The sequence below is a fragment of the Pseudophryne corroboree genome, chromosome 3 (assembly GCF_028390025.1).
Source record: "Pseudophryne corroboree isolate aPseCor3 chromosome 3, aPseCor3.hap2, whole genome shotgun sequence".
Classification (NCBI taxonomy): Eukaryota; Metazoa; Chordata; class Amphibia; order Anura; family Myobatrachidae; genus Pseudophryne; species Pseudophryne corroboree.
Window position 1 is genome coordinate 800,030,389 of NC_086446.1, and position 23,297 is coordinate 800,053,685.

At 47.6% G+C, this 23,297-nt stretch overlaps 1 protein-coding gene across 1 annotated transcript in view; it reads right to left on the reverse strand.

The window, feature by feature from the left end:
• Positions 1-1,950: 1,950 nt before the first annotated feature.
• LOC135057444 (ephrin type-B receptor 5-like) overlaps positions 1,951-23,297 on the reverse strand; it is a 101,612-nt gene continuing 80,265 nt past the window's right edge. The window contains exons 9-16 of the mRNA XM_063963336.1: positions 22,274-22,329; positions 13,230-13,349; positions 12,020-12,267; positions 10,093-10,266; positions 7,786-7,935; positions 5,038-5,231; positions 2,729-2,884; positions 1,951-2,589 (exon numbers count right to left, since the gene is read on the reverse strand). Of these exons, the coding sequence (XP_063819406.1) occupies positions 2,481-2,589; positions 2,729-2,884; positions 5,038-5,231; positions 7,786-7,935; positions 10,093-10,266; positions 12,020-12,267; positions 13,230-13,349; positions 22,274-22,329 (1,207 nt within the window). The 3' untranslated portion in view covers positions 1,951-2,480. The remainder of the gene's footprint in view (positions 2,590-2,728; positions 2,885-5,037; positions 5,232-7,785; positions 7,936-10,092; positions 10,267-12,019; positions 12,268-13,229; positions 13,350-22,273; positions 22,330-23,297) is intronic.

A 23,297-nucleotide genomic window follows, 5' to 3' on the forward strand; every position in this document is an offset into this window, starting at 1 on the left:
TGGGGTCTCACATTGTCAGTCTGTGGGGTCTCACATTGTCAGTCTGTGGGGTCATACATTGTTAGTCTGGGGGGTCACACATTGTCAGTCTGTGGGGTCTCATATTGTTAGTCTGCAGTGTCACACACTGTCAGTCTGTGGGGTCTCACATTGTCAGTCAGCGGGGTCACACATTGTCAGTCTGTGGCGGTCACTCATAGTCAGTCTGCGGGTTCTCACACTGTCAGTCTGTGGGTGTCACACATTGTCAGTCTGTGGGGGTCTCACACTGTCAGTCTGTGGGTGTCACACGTTGTCAGTCTGTTACATTGTGTCAGTTTGTGGTATCACATCATGTTAATCTGTGGGGGGGGGGGGTTACATGGTGTCAGTGTGTGGGGGGCCTTGTGGTGTTTGTCTTTGCTTTACATTGTGTTAGTGTCTGTGAGTCGCACCGTGTAAGTTCATGGGGAGTCGCACTTTGTCTGTGGAGGGGGGGTTGCGCCGTTTTTCAACTAAATGTTTTTTTTTTCTTGTTTTTTTTTCAGGGTCGATAAAATTTTTGTCCCTTTTTCCTATTAAAAAAATATTGTTTCTTTTTTTTTTGCTGTGCACTAAAAAACACTGACACATTCATAGTAATCTAACCTACAACAGGGAAAAGATAGGCTGTGCTAACAGGAAGTAAATCACACAAGGAAAATATACATACAGTATATACATACATACACAGTATATTGTATAAAGCTGAAGTTTTCTTGCAGAGTTAGCTGAGCCCCTGATTACTCATTGGAGGTCATTCCGAGTTGATCGCTCGCTAGCAGTTTTTAGCAGCCGTGCAAACGCTATGGCACCGCCCACTGGGAGTGTATTTTAGCTTAGCAGAAGTGCGAACGGTTGTATCGCAGAGCGCCTGCAAAAAATTGTTGTGTAGTTTCAGAGTAGCTCAAAACCTACTCAGCGCTTGCGATCACTTCAGACTATTCAGTTCCGGATTTGACGTCACAAACCCGCCCAGCATTTGCCCAGCCACACCTGCCTTTTTCCTGGCACCCCTGCGTTTTTCTGCACATTCCCTGAAAACGGACAGTTGCCACCCAGAAACGCCCACTTCATGTCAATCACTCTGCGGCCAGCAGTGCGACTGAAATGCATCGCTAGACACTGTGCAAAACGACATCGTTTGTTGTGCCTGTACGTCGCGCGTGTGCATTGCGCCGCATACGCATGCGCAGAACTGCCGATTTTTAGCCTGATCGCTGCGCTGCGATAAAAAAATGCAGCTAGTGATCAACTCAGAATGACCCCCATTGTCTGATGATGAGTCAGAAGTGACGGAGACTTAAGGCAAAATGTCCTTCTCTCCTCTCCTATAGACTCCCCCTCATTGGGTCAGCCTGAATAATCAGCTATTATACCGTCTGAGGTCCATCTCTGTGAGTATAAATCTTCCGTACAGTTTGTCAAAGAGAATAAGACAAATGTACACTGAACGTTGTGCTAAAGTCACTGATTGTGAGTCTCACGCAAAGCGACGGCAGTTGTGGGCACCAGCAGCCGCAATCACCATCACACTATGTGCCTGTGCCCCAATTCCTTGCCAGGTGCTAGAGATCCATCTGACACAGGCTTCCATGTGCAACACCCCATGTCACACGGAACTTCAGATACACACCCAGGACACACCCACAAGTCCGGTTGGTTACGTGCGATCACTTTGCCACCGCCCAGCTCCTGCCCTGATACGCCCTATTTCACAGAAAGACAGACATGGCCAAGTTACGTCCTACTCAGAATAGGATGGACATACTGTAGGCAAAAATGCGCAAATTCACATCTGCGGACTCGCCATTTGAGTTCATGAAAAGAGACCAGCCCGAAAGCGACCACATATACTTCAATATCGCGTATGATACTGGGAAGAAATGTCACTTCATGTTTGGCCCCAAAATAATGATTCCGTAAAAGTAACAAATATGATAGGAAGATGGCCGGACGATTGGCCGGAGTGCGTCTATCTCCTGGATAACAGGCACTGATGTATTCCTTACTCCATCCAGCCACCACTGACCTAAAACACAAACAGCCCCATCTTGTACACTTCTGTTACCAATGTATGATGCCAGTCCTGACAGCTGTTGTACCACAAGATCCAGGATTGAGCCTTATGTGGTCTCCTGAACAATACAGCATTGGTCTACATTCGGGGAGAATTGCTATCATTTTAGTTTGGAAACAACCCTCTCTGGGCCAGATGCCACCGTCCAATCGGTATCCGTACTGTTCTGGGGTCAGACGCTCTCCGCTACCTTAAGCCGCTGTCTCTGGTTCCACCTCCTTAACATCAGCTGGAGCTACTGCTCCACCTGCTTATATATCAGTCTGTGTTTGTATGTGTGCGTCCAAGACTATAATTCTCTTGACCGTCTCTGTTTTCCGCCTGTACCCTTTAAGTCACCCGTTCTCTAGTCAGGACATCAGTCTCTATGCCGATCGCCTCCTCAAACTTCGACGGGTTCCAGAGGTTGCAGATGAGCCTTCAACAGCTGGATACTGCTGAGAATTTTTTTCTGGTGCCCAGATAGTGTCACTCCGATCAGCTTGATGTCTCTGGAAGTGAAGAATATAGGAAAGTTACACAGGTGCCAGGAGGGACACACTGGTCAGAAAGTGAAATAACAGTGAATAAAAGTGTGAGAAAGTAACGTTAGTGAGAAAGAGAGAAGATATAGAAACGCGCTCTCCTCACTCTGCGGTCAGCTGTGAAATGATGTCCAGGGTTGTGTATCCGGCCTTGTCAAAGTTCTCCTTGTATCTCTCCATCTTGATGGCTTCCAGCCACTCGTGGGGCGAGGAGAGAGACGGGAAGTCTGGTGGACAGTTACTGAGGAGCGGCTGCGAGGGCCTGGTGAGGAAGAGAAGGAGAACGATGGCAGCTTTCCACACAAATAGCAGTCAGGAAAGACACAGCTCTTACACTAAATAATGCAGAATGTTGAATAACACAATGAATAAAACAACGTGTTACCATCACTTCAGCATAAACAGCAGGTGGCTTTTGTTAGCGAGTCAGGACAAATAATTGTCATTCTCAACAGGATTTTATTATTATCTTATATTTATAGGGCGCCACACGATTCCGTACCGGGGAACTTACAATAGAATACATAAGTACAAACTAATACAGACAGACAGATGCATTCACCTAGATATTATGTAAGGAAGATATGGGGCCTTGCGCATATGGGTTTATAATCTGTCGGGGACATGTGTAAACACAATGAGCCTGATTACTAATTGGATGCAATGCTGATGTTCACAGAAATGAGCATCCTGCCCTTCACTGTGTGTCCCAGTCTCCGGCAGTCATTTACAATGTCTCTCAGCTGTCAGCCAATCAGAGCTCGCGGACCATCTCTTGATTGGCAGCCAGCCCGTGAGCTTTGATTGGCTCACAAGCCGGCGCCATATTTCAAATGGCCGCCGGAGACAGCCAGGGACTCAGTGAAGTGAGGCACAGGAGAGACGCGCGCTGCGCTCTCCTTCCCTCAGCGGCAGAGATGGAAATCAAATGGGGGCATACATGTGTCTGGCACCACTGGGGGCATTTATGTATCTGGCACCACTGGGGGGATAGATGTATCTGGCACCACTGGGGGCATTTATGTATCTGGTACCGCTGGGGGCATATGTATCTGGCACAGCTGGGGGCATTTATGTATCTGGCACCGCTGGGGGCATTTATGTATCTGGCACCGCTGGGGGCATTTGTGTATCTGGCACCGCTGGGGGCAAGTGTGTATCTGGCACCGCTGGGGGCAATGTGTATCTGACACCGCTGGGGGCAAGTGCGTATCTGGCATCATTGGGGGCAAGTGTGTATCTGGCACCGCTGGGGGCATGTATTTATCTGGCACCGCTGGGGGCATTTGTTTATCTGGCACCACTGGGGGTATTGAGTAAGTGGTACTGCTGAGGGCATATGTTTATATTGCTTTGAGTGCCAATAGGCGGTGCTAGACATGCCCAATAGTCGGTGCTAGACACGCCCAGTAGGTGGTGCTAAACACACCCCTCCGACGGTACACCCCCTAATAAAATGTTCTGCGCATGCCTATGACTGTGATAAACAAGCGGAACTGGATTGCTTGTGCTTTATAATCGGAAAACCAAAGCTATTGTTCTCTGGAATAAAGAAAGACCAGCATTAGATGCTTATACCTTTGCCTTTTAATGAATTACAAGTAAATGAATGTTATAGGACACTAACCACCTAGCAAGAGAGTACTTCAACAAAATACCTCATGTTCACTTTATAGTAAATTACTGATCAGTCAGTCACTTTACTGTGTGTATGGGACTAGCCTCTCTGCTACAACCTGAGGAGAAGATCGTAGAGTCGTTTCCAAAAAAGAAGGAAAATCCACTGGAGCTGCCATCACAACTGTAAACTGACATAAGCATAATTTACCTGTGCCCACACCAACCCTAGAGGTACCACATAAATTCTAGTGGAAGAAAAATAATGATCCATAGGATTAGATGTTGTGTATGCTTCAGTGAATAAGTCACAAGTGGGCGTGGTTATTCATTCTCTTTCTACACTCACACTTCCCGCTGACCCCAGGCCAACATTGCTGCATTACAGCCCACCAAGACTTCCTGTTATCTGGCTGGGATAATATGCAATATGTAGCACTTATCCTCATGTATCACACTCCTATTTTCTTATAGAGTGTACGCCTGCAAGCAGGGCTCTTCTTCCCCTCTGTCTGTTATTAATCATCTCATCTTATTACTGTTTCGTTCCCAATTATAACGCACAATGGAATATGCTGGGGCTATATAAGTAAATGTTAATAAATAGTCAATAATATTTCATAGTGATTGAATAATTTAGTATTTATCCCAGAGTCGGCAGCCAGTGGAAATAGGGGCTTACAATGAAACTGCAACTCAAACCTTAATACTGCGAGACCCCTGTTCTGATGTAATAGACATACTGTCGCACTGTAATAGCGTCTAATGCTGGAGGTAAATGCACAGTACAGCACTCACCTGGTGCTAGAAACTCCCACCGTTTTTAAGCAACTGGGGTTCCTAATCATACGGTCCAGTGAGCTGACAATCTGCTCAAAGCGAGGCCTCTGTGAGCGATCACGTTGCCAACAGTCTAACATGAGGAGGTGCAGGGCACTGGGGCAGTCAGGGGGTGGGGGCAGGCGATATTCCTGCTCAATGGCATCCAATACCTGAAAGTCAGACAAAACAGAGACAATTAAGAAGTAGAGCAGTGATGGGACACCAAGCTGTTCTTGTTTAATTTGTGGGGTCTCCAACTGTATTTGGTTTTCTTCTCAGTGAAGTTGATGAGTTACCAAAAAGTGTGCAGAGCCAAAAACATTGTATCACTCACATGGCTAGGACAACCTGTAGCCAACCGGATCAATAGAACATCACATGGCTAGGACAACCTGTAGCCAACCGGATCCATAGAACATCACGTGGCTAGGACAACCTGTAGCCAATCGGATCATTAGAACATTCATATGGCTAAGACAACCTGTAGCCAATCGGATCATTAGAACATTCATATGGCTAAGACAACCTGTAGCCAATCGGATCATTAGAACATTCATATGGCTAGGACAACCTGTAGCCAATCGGATCATTAGAACATTCACATGGCTAGGACAACCTGTAGCCAATCGGATCAATAGAACATCACATGGCTACGACAACCTGTAGCCAATCGGATCATTAGAAAATTCACATGATTAGGACAACCTGTAGCCAATCGGAACATTAGAACATTCACATGGCTAGACTTGTAGCCAATCAGATCAATAGAACATTCACATAGCTAGACCTGTAGCCAATCAGATCATTAGGACATTTATACTGCTAGATGAAACTATAACCAGAGCAGTGAGGAGCGGATTGGCTGGAACTTTATCTCTTTCCATTTTATCACTCTCCGAGGCTTAGTACATATCCCCCAGTATCTCATAGTTTCAGCTTCAAAGGGCGATATTCCTGCCTGTCAGAGACTGCCCGGACATCTAGTGAGGGCAACATACAATCCCTGGAACCCAGCACTCAAACCAAGTATTATGGGGGTCATTCTGACCCGATCGCACGCTGCAGTTTATCGCAGCGCAGTGATCGGGTCAGAACTGCGAATGCGCCGGTGCATGCCAGACGCAGAGCTTCGATCGCCTCTGCCTGATTGATAGGCAGAGGCGGTCGCTGGGCGGGGGGGGCGGAACAGTGGCGTTTGGCCGCCGTTTTGTGGGCGCGGTCCGGCCAATGCAGGCGTGGCCGGACCATGCGGGGAGGGCGGGACATCACACGCAGCCGCTGCGGGCCGGGGATAGACGAGTAGCTCCCGGCCAGCACGCCAAAGCTGCGCTGGCCGGGAGCTACTCCTAAAGTGCAAAAGCATCGCCTCTGTGCGATGCATTTGCACTTCTGCGGGGGGGGGGGGGCAGCACTGACATGCGGGGCGGGATAGCCCGTGCTTGGCGTCCCCCCGCATGTCTATTGTCATGATCGTAGCCCTGCAAAATTTTGCAGGGCTACGATCAACTCGGAATGTCCCCCTATATGCTTCAAATGTAACTCATAGAGCTAAGTGAAGACAAATTCACATGACGTCACTGCAGGGATATGAGGCCTGGGCAAAATGATGCAATTAGATTGTACAGAATTCACTGGATGAGGTAGAAAAATGTTTTTGTTTTTTTAAATCAAAATTGTGTATATGTTGCAATTGTGTTTTACTTCAGTGCACCGCACACGTTTTATCCAAGAGAATTGTTTCCGGATGAGGAATGACATTTCATTATTTTACTAAAGATATTAATTTCTGTTTGGTTTGGGGGAAAATGAGATTACTCTGTGTGGGAAAATTGCAAGTCAATCGATACAATTACAATTGTCTCTTTGGTTTGTAGAAGACTATGGGGGGTGATTCGGACCTGAGCGCTGTGTTCAGATAGTCGCCGCCCAAGGGGAGAGTATATTCACCGTGCAAGTGCAAGTGTGCGGGCGCATATGTACGGCGAGCTGCTTAAAACCCCCTCAGTCAACTGCAAATCCGTTTGCAACTCACTCACCATCGAATGATTTTTCCAGTGCGTGCAGTGTGTGCGCAGGCCAGGACTTACTCCTACAGTGCGATGAGAACAGGCTGATTGGGGCCGAAGCTGACGTCACACACCCTCCCTGAAAACACTTGGGAACGTCTGCGTTTTCCCTGACACTTCCAGAAAATGTTCAGTTACCACCCACAAACGTCCTCCTCCTGTCAATCAACTTGCGAACTTCCGTGCAATCTAAATTTTTGCACCATCCTGTCGCTCTTCGGTGATGCCCGTTGTTGTTTGCCGACGCACATGCGCATTGCGGTGCATACGCATATAAAGTCTATTGCTGATCGCCCGCTGTGCGAAAACAAACAGCAGCTATCAGGTCTGAATCACCCCCTATGACGTCTGAGGACAACAATAGCATCTGACTGCAAGCTCATGGGAGATACAGTATCTGAAGCACAGCAGGCAACTTTCTGCCAGATAACAGAAGTCAATTCCAGACAGCTCCAATGCTTCCTACACCAAAATGTAAAGTATCAATTATCTCCACGCTATGTAGCAAGCAGATGACACATGCGTGGTATAAAGCTGAATGTTTAGTTCCAGGCAGGGAACCCCTTTACTGGAGTGTCGGTCACAGGCGTGTGGATTGGGACGAGAGAGTACACTCATCTAGCAGCCTAAACAGTAACAGAGACACTGTACACGTCACCTCTTGGTTGCTCATGTCCCAGTATGGCCGCTCTCCGTAGGACGTCACCTCCCACATGGCGATTCCGTAGCTCCATACATCGCTCGCGCAGGAGAACTTGCGTTGGTGATGAGCTTCGGGAGACAGCCAACGTACAGACTGCCTCCTAACCTGAAACAAAGATGGCGGACCGTCACTGAACAACTGTTCCCAATTGTAAAGCGCATCGGAATACGCTGGCGACTTGTTTTAGCAGATACTGTAGGCTGTAAATAATAAACTGTGGACTGCACCTTATTTTTATGGAGAATTCATTTAATTGTACTGAATATTATACAGACTCTACGGGGTATATTTACTAAAGTACAGCTTTATAGAAGTTGAGATTTTCCCATAGCAACCAAGATTCTAGCTATTATCTTCTAGAAGGTGCTAGATAAATGATAAGTAGAATCTAATTGGTTGCTATAGGCAACATCTCCACTACTATAAACCGGCGGGTGTGGTTCATCAAATCGACAGTGTCTAGGTCGACAATGTTTAGGTCGACCACTATAGGTCGACAGTCACTAGGTCGACATGGATGGAAGGTCGACAGGGTTTCTAGGTCGACATGTGCTAGGTCGACAGGCCTAAAGGTCGACATGAGGATTTTTATTTTATTTTTGTCGTTTTCTTCGTAGAGTGACCGGGATCCCAAATTAGGGCACCGCGTCCCCTCGCATGGCCCGCTTCGCTCGCCATGCTTCGGGCATGGTGCCTTCGCTCCGCTACCACTTCGCTCGGCACACTTTACCGTTCCAATCGTAGTCCACGTGGATCGTTAAGTATGAAAAAGTTCAAAAAAAGAAAAAAAAATTAAAAACTCATGTCGACCTTTAGACCTGTCGACCTAGCACATGTCGACCTAGAAACCCTGTCGACCTTCCATCCATGTCGACCTAGTGACTGTCGACTTATAGTGGTCGATCTAAACATTGTCGACCTAGACACTGTCGATCTTCAGACCGGATCCCAAACCGGCACTTTAGTAAATATACCGCTACTTGTCAAACAAGAGCAGCACTAATTATTAAGAGGCGATTTGAGACCTATTGTAATTATTTTAATATTATCTTTTCTTTATATGGATCCATAATGAAGAATACAGAGATAAAGCATGCAACAAGTTATAGCTTTACACATATACATAAAAACATAATTCCACTGCTCAAATTACATAATGACATGGGGGGGTAATTCCGACCTGGTCGCACGCAGGCTGTTTTTTGCACTGCTGCGACCAGGTAATCGCCGCCTACAGGGGAGGGGGTTAGCGCTTTGCAGGGATGCGTTCGGCTGTGCAGTGAGCTGCACAAACAAAACACTGCGATGATCCAGAAGGAAGCTGACGTTAGGATCGCTCCCTGGAAACGGCCGGGCACGCCTGCGTTTTTCCCGACCACTCCCAGAAAATGGTGAGTTGCCGCCCACAAACGCCTTCTATCTGTCAATCTTCTTGCGATCGCCGGTGCGATCATTTTCTTTGTTCCTTTTGTCACTGCCCGGCGATGGCCGTCGCTGGCGCCTGCGCAATGCGGCCCACACGCATTCGCAGTTCAGACCTGATCGCACGGCTGCAAAAAACTGCAGCATGCGATCGGGTCTGAATGACCCTCCGTGGAGAATACAATGGGAAGGGGGCCCTGCTCACAGGAGCTTACATTCTAGTAGAAGGCTAGACACAGAAAAGGAGGGCTGAGTAGACTAGGAGGTTGGAGGCAAGTGTGATTGAGCCAGAGAAGGCATTCCAGAGGTTGAGGGAGGCATGGGAGAGATCCTGAAGGTGAGAGTAGGTGGTCTGGGAGGAGGAGAGGAGGTGTTATTGGCAGAGGGGCAGATGGAGAGAGAGTATATGGAAATGGGTCCTGAGCTGTAGGGTGGAGAAGCTGGAATTGATTCTATGGGCAACAGGGAGCTAACGCAGTGACTGGCAGAGAAGGATCGACAAGAGAGGAAAGTAACTGGAGCAGCAGACTTAGGGACATAGTAATGAGGGGAGGAGGTGAGAGTTTGGAAGCCCAGATAGGGGTGGTAAGTAATCTAAGGGAGAGATAATGAGAGTGTTATTGAAGGACATAGTGGCTTCTAGGGTGAGAAGGGTCTGGAGGAGAAGTTCTCGGGTACCTTCCCCCTCACCAGAGGATGATGTCCAGGTGAGGAGAGAACAGGTAGGGGTGGGATGGCAAGTTGAGGGCAGAGAGGAGGAGAAGATGGTCACTTAGCAAACTCCACCCGATGCTAGATTTCACATTTTAAAGGTTATGGTAGTAATGAAAGATTTACCACATCTCCTGGACGACGCAGACCTGCCACCTTACACACCAGCTGTCCATTCACCAAGATGCTGCAAGCGGAAAGATTTCTGTGGATATAACTTCTGTCTGCCAGATACCGCATGCCGGACGCAACACCGCGCAGCATGGAGACCATCTGCAGGGCGGAGAGACCACCCTCACACTGCTGAGGAACAAGAGGAGACAGACACTCAACAATCGCCCAATAAACTGAGCATGATAACGCAATGTAAGGGTACATAGAACAAAAAGACTTAGGGGCCTATTTATCCAAGTGCCCAACCCCGTTATCCATGCGCAAACAATGGTTTCCACATGATGACTGCATTGGTAAGGATTCAACCTATTTATGAAGCTATTATCGCAGGAGGGCGTCATGGATTTCTCCTGTGTTCTGTTAAGACATATTGAGCCTAATTCAGACCTGATCGCAGCAGCAAATTTGTTAGCAGTTGGGCAAAACCACGGTGGTCATTCCGAGTTGTTCGCTCGTTATTTTTTTCTCGCAACGGAGCGATTAGCCGCTAATGCGCATGCGCAATGTCCGCACTGCGACTGCGCCAAGTAAATTTGCTATGGGGTTAGGTATTTTACTCGCGGCATTACAAGGTTTTTTCTTCGTTCTGGTGATCGTTGTGTGATTGACAGGAAGTGGGTGTTTCTGGGCGGAAACAGGCCGTTTTATGGGTGTGTGCGAAAAAACGCTACCGTTTCTGGGAAAAACGCGGGAGTGGCTGTAGAAACGGAGGAGTGTCTGGACGAACGCTGGGTGTGTTTGTGACGTCAAACCAGGAACGACAAGCACTGAACTGATTGCAGATGCCGAGTAAATCTGGAGCTACTCAGAAACTGCTAAGAACTGTCTATTCGCAATTTTGAGAATCTTTCGTTCGCAATTTTGATAAGCTAAGATTCACTCCCAGTAGGTGGCGGATTAGCGTGTGCAATGCTGCTAAAAGCAGCTTGCGAGCGAACAACTCGGAATGAGGGCCCATGTGCATTGCAGGAGGGGCAGCTATAACATGTGCAGAGAGAGTTAGATTTGGGTGGGGTGCGTTTAATCTGCAATCTAATTTGCAGTGTAAAAATATAGCAGACAGTATTTACCCTGCAGAGAAACAATATAACCCCCCCAAATCTAACTCTCTCTGCACATGTTATATCTGCCTCCCCTGCAGTGCACATGGTTTTGCCCAACTGCTAACAAAATTCCTGCTGCGATCAACTTGGAATTACCCCCCATGTGCACTGCAGGTGTGCAGATGTAACATGTGCAGAGAGAGTTAGATTTGGGTGGGGTGTGTTCAAACTGAAATCTAAATTGCAGTGTAAAAATAAAGCAGCCAGTATTTACCCTGCACAGAAACAATATAACCCACCCAAATCTAACTCTCTCTGCACATGTTACATCTGCCACACCTGCAGTGCACATGGTTTTGCCCAACTGCTAACAAATTTGCTGCTGCAATGAACTCTGAATGACCCCCATTCTGCAACGCTGCCCCCCTATATCGTATGGAAACTTATTTACCGTACATATCAAGCTCGGAACACTGAAAGATTTCAGAGCTTGACTGTGGGAACTAATGCGGTCATCTAATGTTACTATCTCGCTCCTTCTTATGGGAAGGAAAGTTGGATCCATGTGTCGCACTTGCGCGGTAACCCGCAGTGTACAGTGTTAGGCTACGCTGTTGCCAGGGTACAAGACCGAAGGAAGTATGTAATGAAATCTCCAGTTTCTGCTTTGCAAGTTGCTGCAAGCCCTCGCCCTGGCGCAGGTCATTGATACCCGATAACAGGCACTAAGATCCACATCTATACAGATAGATCATTAATGCAGCTTTAACTCAAATATTAATAAATAGATCCCTAATCTTGCGTGTGAGAAGACTTTATCTCAGTGAGCCCCCACGTACCCTGAGGTAAGCATCCAGCGCTCCATTCTCCATGTACTCTGTAAGAATCATGATGGGACGGCTGCGGGTCACAGCGCCTTCCAGACGTACCACGTTGGGGTGTTCAAACTGACCCATGATGCTGGCCTCACTGAGGAACTCCCCTCGCTCTTTGTCCCCGCTCCCTGAGCGTAGGGTGCGGATACACACCGCCGTCTCCCGCTTCCCAGGGAGACACAGCCGCCCGCGACACACATCCCCAAAGTTTCCTGCAGCAGAAAGACATCCCCACGTTTATAAATACTCCTAGACAACGTTATGTTATATGGTACAAATCCTATGCGTGGAAGTTGTCCGCTCTTATCATATACCCTCTTTTACTTTACCCTATTTTTGCTTTACTTTATAGTAAATAATCAATGATGCATATGAGCATAGTTACGTAACGGCATTCACCAGCTTGTGTGTAGGGCTGTACCTGGGCATAGGCAGCCTAAGCACTTGCCTAGGGTGACCTACTGTAGTTCCAGAGTAGGGGACCTGAGCTGGGCTGGGTTTCCACCTCCCTGCAGCCGCAGTCATGTCTCAGGTGTAGCACAGGGACCCCGCAGCCGCCGCCAACCAGATCAGCAAGGGAGACCAGCAAGGAGGCCGGGATAGTGGCTGAGGTATCCCTGCCAGGTGCTAGTGCTAGGTAGGAGGAGGGCCAGCTGACCCCCCTGGGGGTGGGACTGGGCTCTTTGTGATTAGGCCCATTTTAGCTCCGCCCCCTCTATATGGACTCACAATTCCCGGTATTATATCTCCATCCTGCCCACTGTTCCGAGACTGCAGAGGTCTACCCCAAAAATCGCGAGTCTCCCGCACCTTCCAGGAGAGTAGGGAAGTATGATTATGGCTTCAGGGGCATGTTTGAAGTTACAGGCTCTGCACGGTTAGGTTACTTTGCTGTATGCAGCATTTAACCATGTTGGGATCCTGGTGTCGGCTTTCTTGAGTCCACAGTGCCACTGTCGTCATAGTGGACTGTATTCCAATTGTATTGACCCCCTAAATGCTTACTATTACTCATTCCACTCCTGCGTTAGAACAGCCGGAAGAATGGGACTGAGGGTGTATATATAGGCTGAGGCACCAGGCAGGTCCGTCTGTCCATCGGATCACCCTGATTTCCTCCCCCCTGAATCCGCCCCTGGGTGGGGGTTGTGAATTGCGTCCTCGCGGCCTGTACCTGTTCCGGTGACCTCTTCAATCTTCACAAATGATACATCGATCTCCCGGGAAAACTCTCGGACGGCCTCTGTGGGGTCCTCATAGGTGGAAGGGTCAATGTAATACTTCACCCCTAAACCTTAACACAGAGAAATATCATTATATTGTACAGCAAGTTTCCCACAATTACTGCTTGGCCAATCCCATTATTTCCACACATAGCTCGCTTCACACTAGTATACCAGGTAGGGTTACCACCTCATCCCTTTAATTCTGGACACATATTAAGTACACAGGTTCTGTAGCTGGCTGACTTCAAGACTTCTTTTCACCTGGTTTTAATCAGCCACAGAACCTGTGTAATTAATATGTGTCCAGAATTAAAGGGATGAGGTGGTGACCTTAATACCAGGATGTATGCGCACAGTATTCTGCAATGAATCACACCCATATATCCCAAAATCATTAGCCATCAGCGCCACGCAGGTAACTGGTGTCATCAGCTCTTTCTGCTACTCTCATGAACAGTGCTAAGTCATTAAACTTTACTAGGCCTGTTCCTATTATCTAGTGCACAGGTTCTCAAACTCGGTCCTCAGGACCCCACACAGTGCATGTTTTGCAGGTAACCCAGCAGGTGCACAGGTGTATTAATTACTCACCGACACATTTTAAAAGGTCCACAGGTGGAACAAATAATTTCACTTGCAATTCTGTGAGGAGACCTGCAAAACATGCACTGTGTGGGGTCCTGATAACCGAGTTTGAGAACTTGTGATCTAGTGTACAGGACAGGTTTATAGAAATGTTGCATTGTTTTGTTAAGTAAACAGGTGCATCCTCATTATATGCAGCAGAGGAAGGAGACGGGTGCAGCAAACCATCCAGTAATGTAACACTGACACTGCTGCAATTTAGTAATGAATGTAAAATAAAAGTGAATTTTCTTCCATGTTCCTGTACGATAGTCAGAAGTGGTAATCTGCATGCATCTACTAGGGTCTGTGTATGGTAATCTACATGCATCTGCTATGGTCTGTGTATGGTAATCTGAATGCATCTACTAGGGTCTGTGTTTGGTAATATACATGCATGTACTATGGTCTGTGTATGGTAATCTGCATGCATCTACTAGGGTCTGTGTATGGTAATCTATATGCATCTACTATGGTATGTGTATGGTAATCTGCATGCATTAAATATGGTCTGTGTCATGCTTGCCTACCTGACCCTCTCCATGAGGGAGAAAATAAGATTTTACTCACCGGTAAATCTATTTCTCGTAGTCCGTAGTGGATGCTGGGAACTCCATAAGGACCATGGGGATAGCGGCTCCGCAGGAGACTGGGCACATCTAAGAAAGATTTAGGACTACCTGGTGTGCACTGGCTCCTCCCACTATGACCCTCCTCCAGACCTCAGTTAGGATACTGTGCCCGGAAGAGCTGACACAATAGGGAAGGATTTTTGAATCCCGGGTAAGACTCATACCAGCCACACCAATCACACCGTATAACTCGTGATATTATACCCAGTTAACAGTATGAACATAATAGAGCCTCTCAACAGATGGCTCAACAATAACCCTTTTAGTTAGGCAATAACTATATACAAGTATTGCAGACAATCCGCACTTGGGATGGGCGCCCAGCATCCACTACGGACTACGAGAAATAGATTTACCGGTGAGTAAAATCTTATTTTCTCTGACGTCCTAGTGGATGCTGGGAACTCTGTAAGGACCATGGGGATTATACCAAAACTCCCAAACGGGCGGGAGAGTGCGGATGACTCTGCAGCACCGAATGAGAGAACTCCAGGTCCTCCTCAGCCAGGGTATCAAATTTGTAGAATTTAGCAAACATGTTTGCCCCTGACCAAGTAGCAGCTCGGCAACATTGTAAAGCCGAGACCCCTCGGGCAGCCGCCCAAGATGAGCCCACTTTCCTCGTGGAATGGGCTTTTACTGATTTAAGATGCGGCAGTCCAGCCGCCGAATGCGCCAGCTGAATTGTACTACAAATCCAGCGAGCAATAGTCTGCTTAGAAGCAGGAGCACCCAGTTTGTTGGGTGCATACAGGATAAATAGCGAGTCAGTTTTTCTGACTCTAGCCGTCCTGGAAATATAAATTTTCAAGGCCCTGACTACGTCCAGTAACTTGGAATTTAGATGAGGCAGTCCAGCCGCCGAATGCGCCAGCTGAATTGTACTACAAATCCAGCGAGCAATAGTCTGCTTAGAAGCAGGAGCACCCAGTTTGTTGAGTGCATACAGGATAAATAGCGAGTCAGTTTTTCTGACTCTAGCCGTCCTGGAAATATAAATTTTCAAGGCCCTGACTACATCCAGTAACTTGGAATCCTCCAAGTCCCTTGTAGCCGCAGGCACTACAATAGGTTGGTTCGATTGAAAAGCCGATACCACCTTAGGTAGAAACTGGGGACGAGTCCTCAATTCTGCCCTATCCATATGGAAAATCAGATAAGGGCTTATACCTGACAAAGCCGCCATTTCTGATACACGCCTGGCCGAAGCCAAGGCCAACAACATGACCACTTTCCACGTGAGATATTTCAGATCCACGGTTTTAAGTAGCTCCATGATTTTAGGAATCTCAACACCACGTTGAGATCCCAAGGTGCCACTGGAGGCACAAGTTGGGGCTGAATATGCAGCACTCCCTTTACAAATGTCTGAACTTCAGGCAGTGAAGCCAGTTCTCTCTGGAAGAAAATCGACAGAGCCGAAATCTGGACCTTAATGGAATCCAATTTTAGGCCCATAGTCACTCCTGACTGTAGGAAGTGCAGAATTCGACCCAGTTGAAATTCCTCTGTTGGGGCCTTCCTGGCCTCATACCAAGCAACATATTTTTGCCATATGCGGTGATAATGTTTTGCGGTCACATCTTTCCTAGCCGTAATCAGCGTAGGAATGACTTCCTCCGGAATGCCTTTTTCCTTTAGGATCCGGTGTTCAACCGCCATGCCGTCAAACGCAGCCGCGGTAAGTCTTGGAACAGACAGGGCTCCTGCTGAAGCAGGTCCTGTCTGAGCGGCAGAGGCCATGGGTCCTCTGAGATCATTCCTTGAAGTTCTGGGTACCAAGCTCTTCTTGGCCAATCCGGAACCACGAGTATAGTTCTTACTCCTCTCCTTCTTATTATTCTCAGTACCTTGGGTATGAGAGGCAGAGGAGGGAACACATACACCGACTGGTACACCCACGGTGTTACCAGAGCGTCCACAGCTATCGCCTGAGGGTCCCTTGACCTGGCGCAATGTCTTTTATAGCTTTTTGTTGAGGCGGGACGCCATCATGTCCACCTGTGGCCTTTCCCAATGGTGTACAATCCTTTGGAAGACTTCTGGATGAAGTCCCCACTCTCCCGGGTGGAGGTTGTGTCTGCTGAGAAGATCTGTTTCCCAGTTGTCCACTCCGGGAATGAACACTGCTGACAGTGCTAACACATGACTCTCCGCCCCTCGGAGAATCCTTATGGCTTCTGCCATCGCCATCCTGCTTCTTGTGCCACCCTGTTGGTTTACATGGGCGCCCGCCGTGATGTTGTCTGACTGAATCAGTACCGGCTGGTTTTGAAGCAGGGGTTTTGCTTGATTTAGGGCATTGTAAATGTCCCTCAGTTCCAGAATATTTTTGTGTAGGGAAATCTCCTGGTTTGACCATAGTCCCTGGAAGATACTTCCCTGTGTGACTGCCCCCCAGCCTTGAAGGCTGGCATTCGTGGTCACCAGGACCCAGTCCTGTATGCCGACTCTGCGGCTCTCTTGAAGATGAGCACTCTGCAGCCACCACAGCAGAGACCCTAGTCCATGGAGACAGGGTTATCAGACGATGCATCTGATATGCGACCTGGACCACTTGTCCAACCGGTTCCACTGAAAAGTTCTTGCATGGAACCTATCGAATGGAATTGCTTCGTAGAAAGCTACCATTTTTCCCAGGACTTGCGTGCAGTGATGCACCGACACCTGTTTTGGTTTCAGGAGGCCTCTGACTAGAGATGACAGCTCCTTGGCCTTCTCCTCCAGGAGAAACACTTATTTCTGGTCCGTGTCCAGAACCATTCCCAGGAACAGTAGATGTGTCGTAGGGACCAGCTGTTACTTTGGAATATTTAGAATTCGACCGTGCTGTTGTAGCACTTCAGAGATAGTGCTACCCCTACCAACAACTGCTCCCTGGACCTCGCCTTTATCAGGAGATCGTCCAAGTATGGGATAATTTAAAACTCCCTTTTTCCGAAGGGGTATCATCCTTTCGGCCATTACCTTGGTAAATACCCTCGGTGCCGTGGACAGGCCCAACGGCAACGTCTGGAATTGGTAATGACAATCCTGTACCACAAATCTGAGGTACTCCTGGTGAGGATGGTAAATGGGACATGCAGGCAAGCATCCTTGATGTCCCGATATACCATGTAATCTCCCTCGTCCAGGCTTGCAATAATCGCCCTGAGCGATTCCATCTTGAACTTGAATTTTTTTTATATATGTGTTCAAGGATCCCAATTTTAAAATGGGTCTCACCGAACCCTCAGGTTTCGGTACCACAAACATTGTGGAATAGTAACCCCGGCCTTGTTAAAGGAGGGGTACCTTGATTATCACCTGCTGGAAGTACAGCTTGTGAATTTTCGCCAGTATTACCTCTCCGAGGGCAGCAGGCAAGGCTGATTTGTGGTAACGGCGAGGGGGTGTCGCCCCGAACTCTAGCTTGTATCCCTGTGATACAACTTGCAGAACCCAGGGATCTACCTGTGAGCGAGCCCAGAAGTCGCTGAAGTTCCCGAGACGCGCCCCCACCGCACCTGGCTCCACCTGTGGAGTCCCAGTGACATGCGGTGGACTCAGAGGCAGCAGGGGAAGATTTTTGTTTCCCTCTTCCCTTGTCTCTGGGCAGAAAGGAAGCGCCTTTGACCCGCTTGCTTTTCTGAAGCCGAAAGGACTGTACTTGATAATACAGTTTTCTTAGGCTGTGAGGAAACCTGAGGTAAAACTTTTTTCTTTCCCAGCTGTTGCTGTGGATACAAGGTCCCAAAGACCCTCCCCAAACAATTCCTCACCCTTATAAGGCAGAATCTCTATGTGCCTTTAAAGTCAGCATCACCTGTCCAGTGACAGGTCTCTAATACCCTCCTGGCAGAATGGACATTGCATTAATTCTGGATGCCAGCCGGCAAATATCCCTCTGTGCATCCCTCATATATAAGACGACGTCTTTTAATATGCTCTATGTTAGCAAAATATTATCCCTGTCTAGGGTATTATATTATCAGACAGGGTATCAGACCACGCCGCAGCAGCACTATCCATGCTGAGGCAATTGCAGGTCTCAGTATAGTACCTGAGTGTGTAAATACAGACTTCAGGATAGCCTCCTGCTTTTTATCAGCAGGCACCTTCAAAGTGGCCGTATCCTAAGACGGCAGTGCCACCTTTTTTGACAAACGTGTGAGCGCCTTATCCACCCTAGGGGATATCTCCCAGCGTAACTTATCCTCTGGCGGGAAAGGGTACGCCATCAGTAACTTTTTTGCTTTTTCACACTTCATTCACTCATTTGATGGGGGAACAAAACACTGCCTGCTTTTTCTCCCCAAACATAAAACCCTTTTTTAGTGGTACTTGGGTTAATGTCAGAAATGTGTAACACATTTTTTATTGCCGGGATCATGTAACGGATGTTCCTAGTGGATTGTGTATATGTCTCAACCTCGTCGACACTGGAGTCAGACTCCGTGTCGACATCTGTGTCTGCCATCTGAGGGAGCGGGCGTTTTTGAGCCCCTGATGGCCTTTGAGATGCCTGGGCAGGCGCGGGCTGAGAAGCCGGCTGTCCCACAGCTGTTACGTCATCCAGCCTTTTATGTAAGGAGTTGACACTGTCGGTTTATACCTTCCACCTATCCATCCACTCTGGTGTCGGCCCCACAGGGGGCGACATCACATTTATCGGCATCTGCTCTGCCACCACATAAGCCTCCTCATCAAACGTGTCGACACAGCCGTACCGACACACCGCACACACACAGGGAATGCTCTGACTGAGGACAGGACCCCACAAAGCCCTTTGGGGAGACAGAGAGAGAGTATGCCAGCACACACCAGAGCGCTATATAATGTAGGGATTAACACTATGGCCCTCATTCCGAGTTGTTCGCTAGCAAGGCGATTTTAGCAGAGTTACACACGCTAAGCCGCCGCCTACTGGGAGTGAATCTTAGCTTCTTAAAATTGCGAACGATGTATTCGCAATATTGCGATTACAAACTACTTAGCAGTTTCAGAGTAGCTTCAGACTTACTCGGCATCTGCGATCAGTTCAGTGCTTGTCGTTCCTGGTTTGACGTCACAAACACACCCAGCGTTCACCCAGACACTCCTCCGTTTCTCCAGCCACTCCCGCGTTTTTTCCGGAAACGGTAGCGCTTTTATCCACACGCCCATAAAACGCCGTGTTTCCGCCCAGTAACACCCATTTCCTGTCAATCACATTACGATCGCCGGAGCGAAGAAAAAGCCGTGAGTAAAAAAACTATCTTCATAGCAAAATTACTTGGCGCAGTCGCAGTGCGAACATTGCGCATGCGTACTAAGCAGAAAGACGCTGCGATGCGAAGAAAATTACCGAGCGAACGACTCGGAATGAGGGCCTATATTGAGTGAATTTTTCCCAATAGCTACTTGTATATACCATATTGCGCCTAAATTTAGTGCCCCCCCTCTCTTTTTAACCCTTTGAGCCTGAAAACTACAGGGGAGAGCCTGGGGAGCTGTCTTCCAGCTGCACTGTGAAGAGAAAATGGCGCCAGTGTGCTGAGGGAGATAGCTCCGCCTCTTTTTCGTGGACTTTTCTCCCGCTTTTTTATGGATTCTGGCAGGGGTATTTATCACATATATAGCCTCTGGGGCTATATATTGTGATTATTTTGCCAGCCAAGGTGTTTTTATTGCTGCTCAGGGCGCCCCCCCCCCCCCCCCAGCGCCCTGCACCCATCAGTGACCGGAGTGTGAGGTGTACATGAGGAGCAATGGCGCACAGCTGCAGTGCTGTGCGCTACCTTGGTGAAGACTGAAGTCTTCTGCCGCCGATTTTCCGGACCATCTTCGTGCTTCTGGCTCTGTAAGGGGGACGGCGGCGCGGCTCCGGGAACGAAAACCAAGGACGGGTCCTGCGGTCGATCCCTCTGGAGCTAATGGTGTCCAGTAGCCTAAGAAGCCCAAGCTAGCTGCAAGTAGGTAGGTTCGCTTCTTCTCCCCTTAGTCCCTCGATGCAGTGAGCCTGTTGCCAGCAGGTCTCACTGTAAAATAAAAAACCTAAAATATACTTTCTTTCTAGGAGCTCAGGAGAGCCCCTAGTGTGCATCCAGCTCGAGCCGGGCACAGAAATCTAACTGAGGTCTGGAGGAGGGTCATAGCGGGAGGAGCCAGTGCACACCAGGTAGTCCTAAATCTTTCTTAGATGTGCCCAGTCTCCTGCGGAGCCGCTATCCCCATGGTCCTTACGGAGTTCCCAGCATCCACTAGGACGTCAGAGAAAATGCTCTGTTCCTGGACTTTCCTGATAATGTATAATTGCCATCACCTGTGGTTAACTAGTTATTGATAAGAAAGGTGTTTCACCACAGGTGATGGTAATCATACATTACCAGGAAAGTCCAGGAACAGAGCATTTTCTCCCTCATGGAGAGGGTCAGGTAGGCAAGTATGGTCTGTGTATAGTAATCTGCACGCATTTACAATGCATGTATTACTAGTATTATGTGCAATGCTGAAAGTAGGGTGGTATGGAGTACCATTAAGGAATAAAGTGGTGGTACTCAGTACCACCAGCCCACCGCAGCAGCATAATTTATGGGGCATTTTTGTGTGTGGGACATAAAATGGTGTCAGTGGCATAACTGTGTGTGGCATAATATGTAATAGGCATTACGGTGTGTGGTATAATGTGTAATGGGCATTACGGTGTGTGGCATAATGTGTAATAAGCATTATGGTGTGTGGCATAATGTGTAATAGGCATTACGGTGTGTGGCATAATGTATAATGGGCATTACGGTGTGTGTTATAATGTGTAATGGGTGTTACGGCATTACGGTGTGTGTAATAAGCATTAAGGTGTGTGTTATAATGTGTAATAGGCGTTACGGTGTGTGGCACAATGTGTAATGGGCATTACGGTGTGTGGCACAATGTGTAATAGGCGTTACGGTGTGTGGCATAATGTGTAATGGGCATTACGGTATGTGGCACAATGTGTAATGGGCATTACAGAGTGTGGCATAATGTGTAATGGGCATTACGTTGTGTGGCATCAAGTGTAATAAGCATTAAGATGTGTGGCATAATGTGTAATGGGCATTACGGTGTGTGGCATAATGTAGCCATGCCCCTTTTGTCATGTAGCCACTCCCCTAGTTTTGTGTGACCACACACCCTCATAACACGTGACCACGCCCATTTTTACTATCAGTACCACTACGGGAAAAAATCTACTTGCACCAATGAAGGTGTTCTGCATACAACTGTGATCTGTGGCTGGCAATTTACATGGATCAGCTGGGATCTGCAGTTGAGATAATCCAGTGTTGATGTTTATCTCGGGGCTAAGTACAGTAAGCGCACTGCCCAATTCCGTCAGCATGGTTTACCCCGCACATTATGCCCGAGGGAGAACTCTTCCTCACCGCCCCAGGAGCTGTGATGGAAAACCAGCGGGAAAAAGCACTGCCTGCAGAATGTAAGGGTTAGCATTAACCCTGTGTTTACCGTGCGGGGGAAAGGCTGTTGTATTCATTAGCTCCATGGGTGCTCTCTGGAGGAATGTATATACAAGTGACAGCTGAGTGGGGCATGTAGGTGCAGAAGACCCGCAGGTTGCCTGCGCGGGCTTCGCAATGGCTGTCGGGAATGAGGATGAGGTTTGATGAACTACATGCATACATACAGTATTTATATATTTTGTTATTCATCCTTTATGGAACTGCAAGTCCCAGCATTACCCTGCCTACCTGTAGCACAGTGAACGTTGCACTCACCTCTTGAGCTGATATAATGCTGCAGCCTGTCGGTATATGGCGTCTCTCGCCGTTTGCTGGAAATACACAGGGGACACACATTCACTTATATGGCAAAGGTAATGCACAGACATACTAAATATTTGTAGAGTAACGAGGTATCATACTCCAGGTCACTGTAAGCCATTAATGTGTCTCATACTAGCAGGGCCCTCTTACCTCTCTGTCTGTTATTACCCAGTCTCCTTATATTACTGTTTTAAAAGAAAGACCTTGCAGTATCACCTTTAGCCATAAGGTGGTGACAAAGAGTCATTACTCTGATAACTACCTGTTCTGGTTACAGTAATGTGCTTTGTATATAATGCATGATCCATATGTGCTATGCTTGAATGTATACAATGGTATCCTATGCATATATAAAACATGACATAGCCCATCACAAAAAGTAATGAGTTCTCATTCTGCTTTTTGATTTGCATTTGGAATTTCCCCTTTTTATGTTCTCTGTAAGGCACTGCGGACCGCTAAATTGTTTCATAAGGGACAATTATCAAAAGTGGTGAATAGTATATATTATATATTATAAAGTTATAAACATAAAATCACATAACAAGCTGCACATGTTATTGTGCAAGAATTAGGTGTTTTCAATGTCTGGTTAGTGATGCAGAATGGCAGAACCGACTGAAGGTGTCGCTGTGAGAATTATTATGCATGGAGAATACGTTCTTGCTTAGTCCTTGTTTAGCATTAAGTTGCCCCATAGCCAGGTTCTTCCTGCTCATCTGGACATCGATGTAAAAGTAGCTGATGATATCTATGTTATTATATGCTAGCCAACACAGAAACATAGAATTTGACAGCTGATAAAAATCACCCATCTAGTCTGGCCATGTACACAGACACTTATACACTAGGGTTTTTTTTGTTGGGATCCAATTAACCTATCAGTATATTTTTGGATTGAGGGAGGAAACCGGAGTACCCGGAGGAAACCCACACAAGCACGGGAAAAGTATACAAACTCCACACAGTTAGGGCC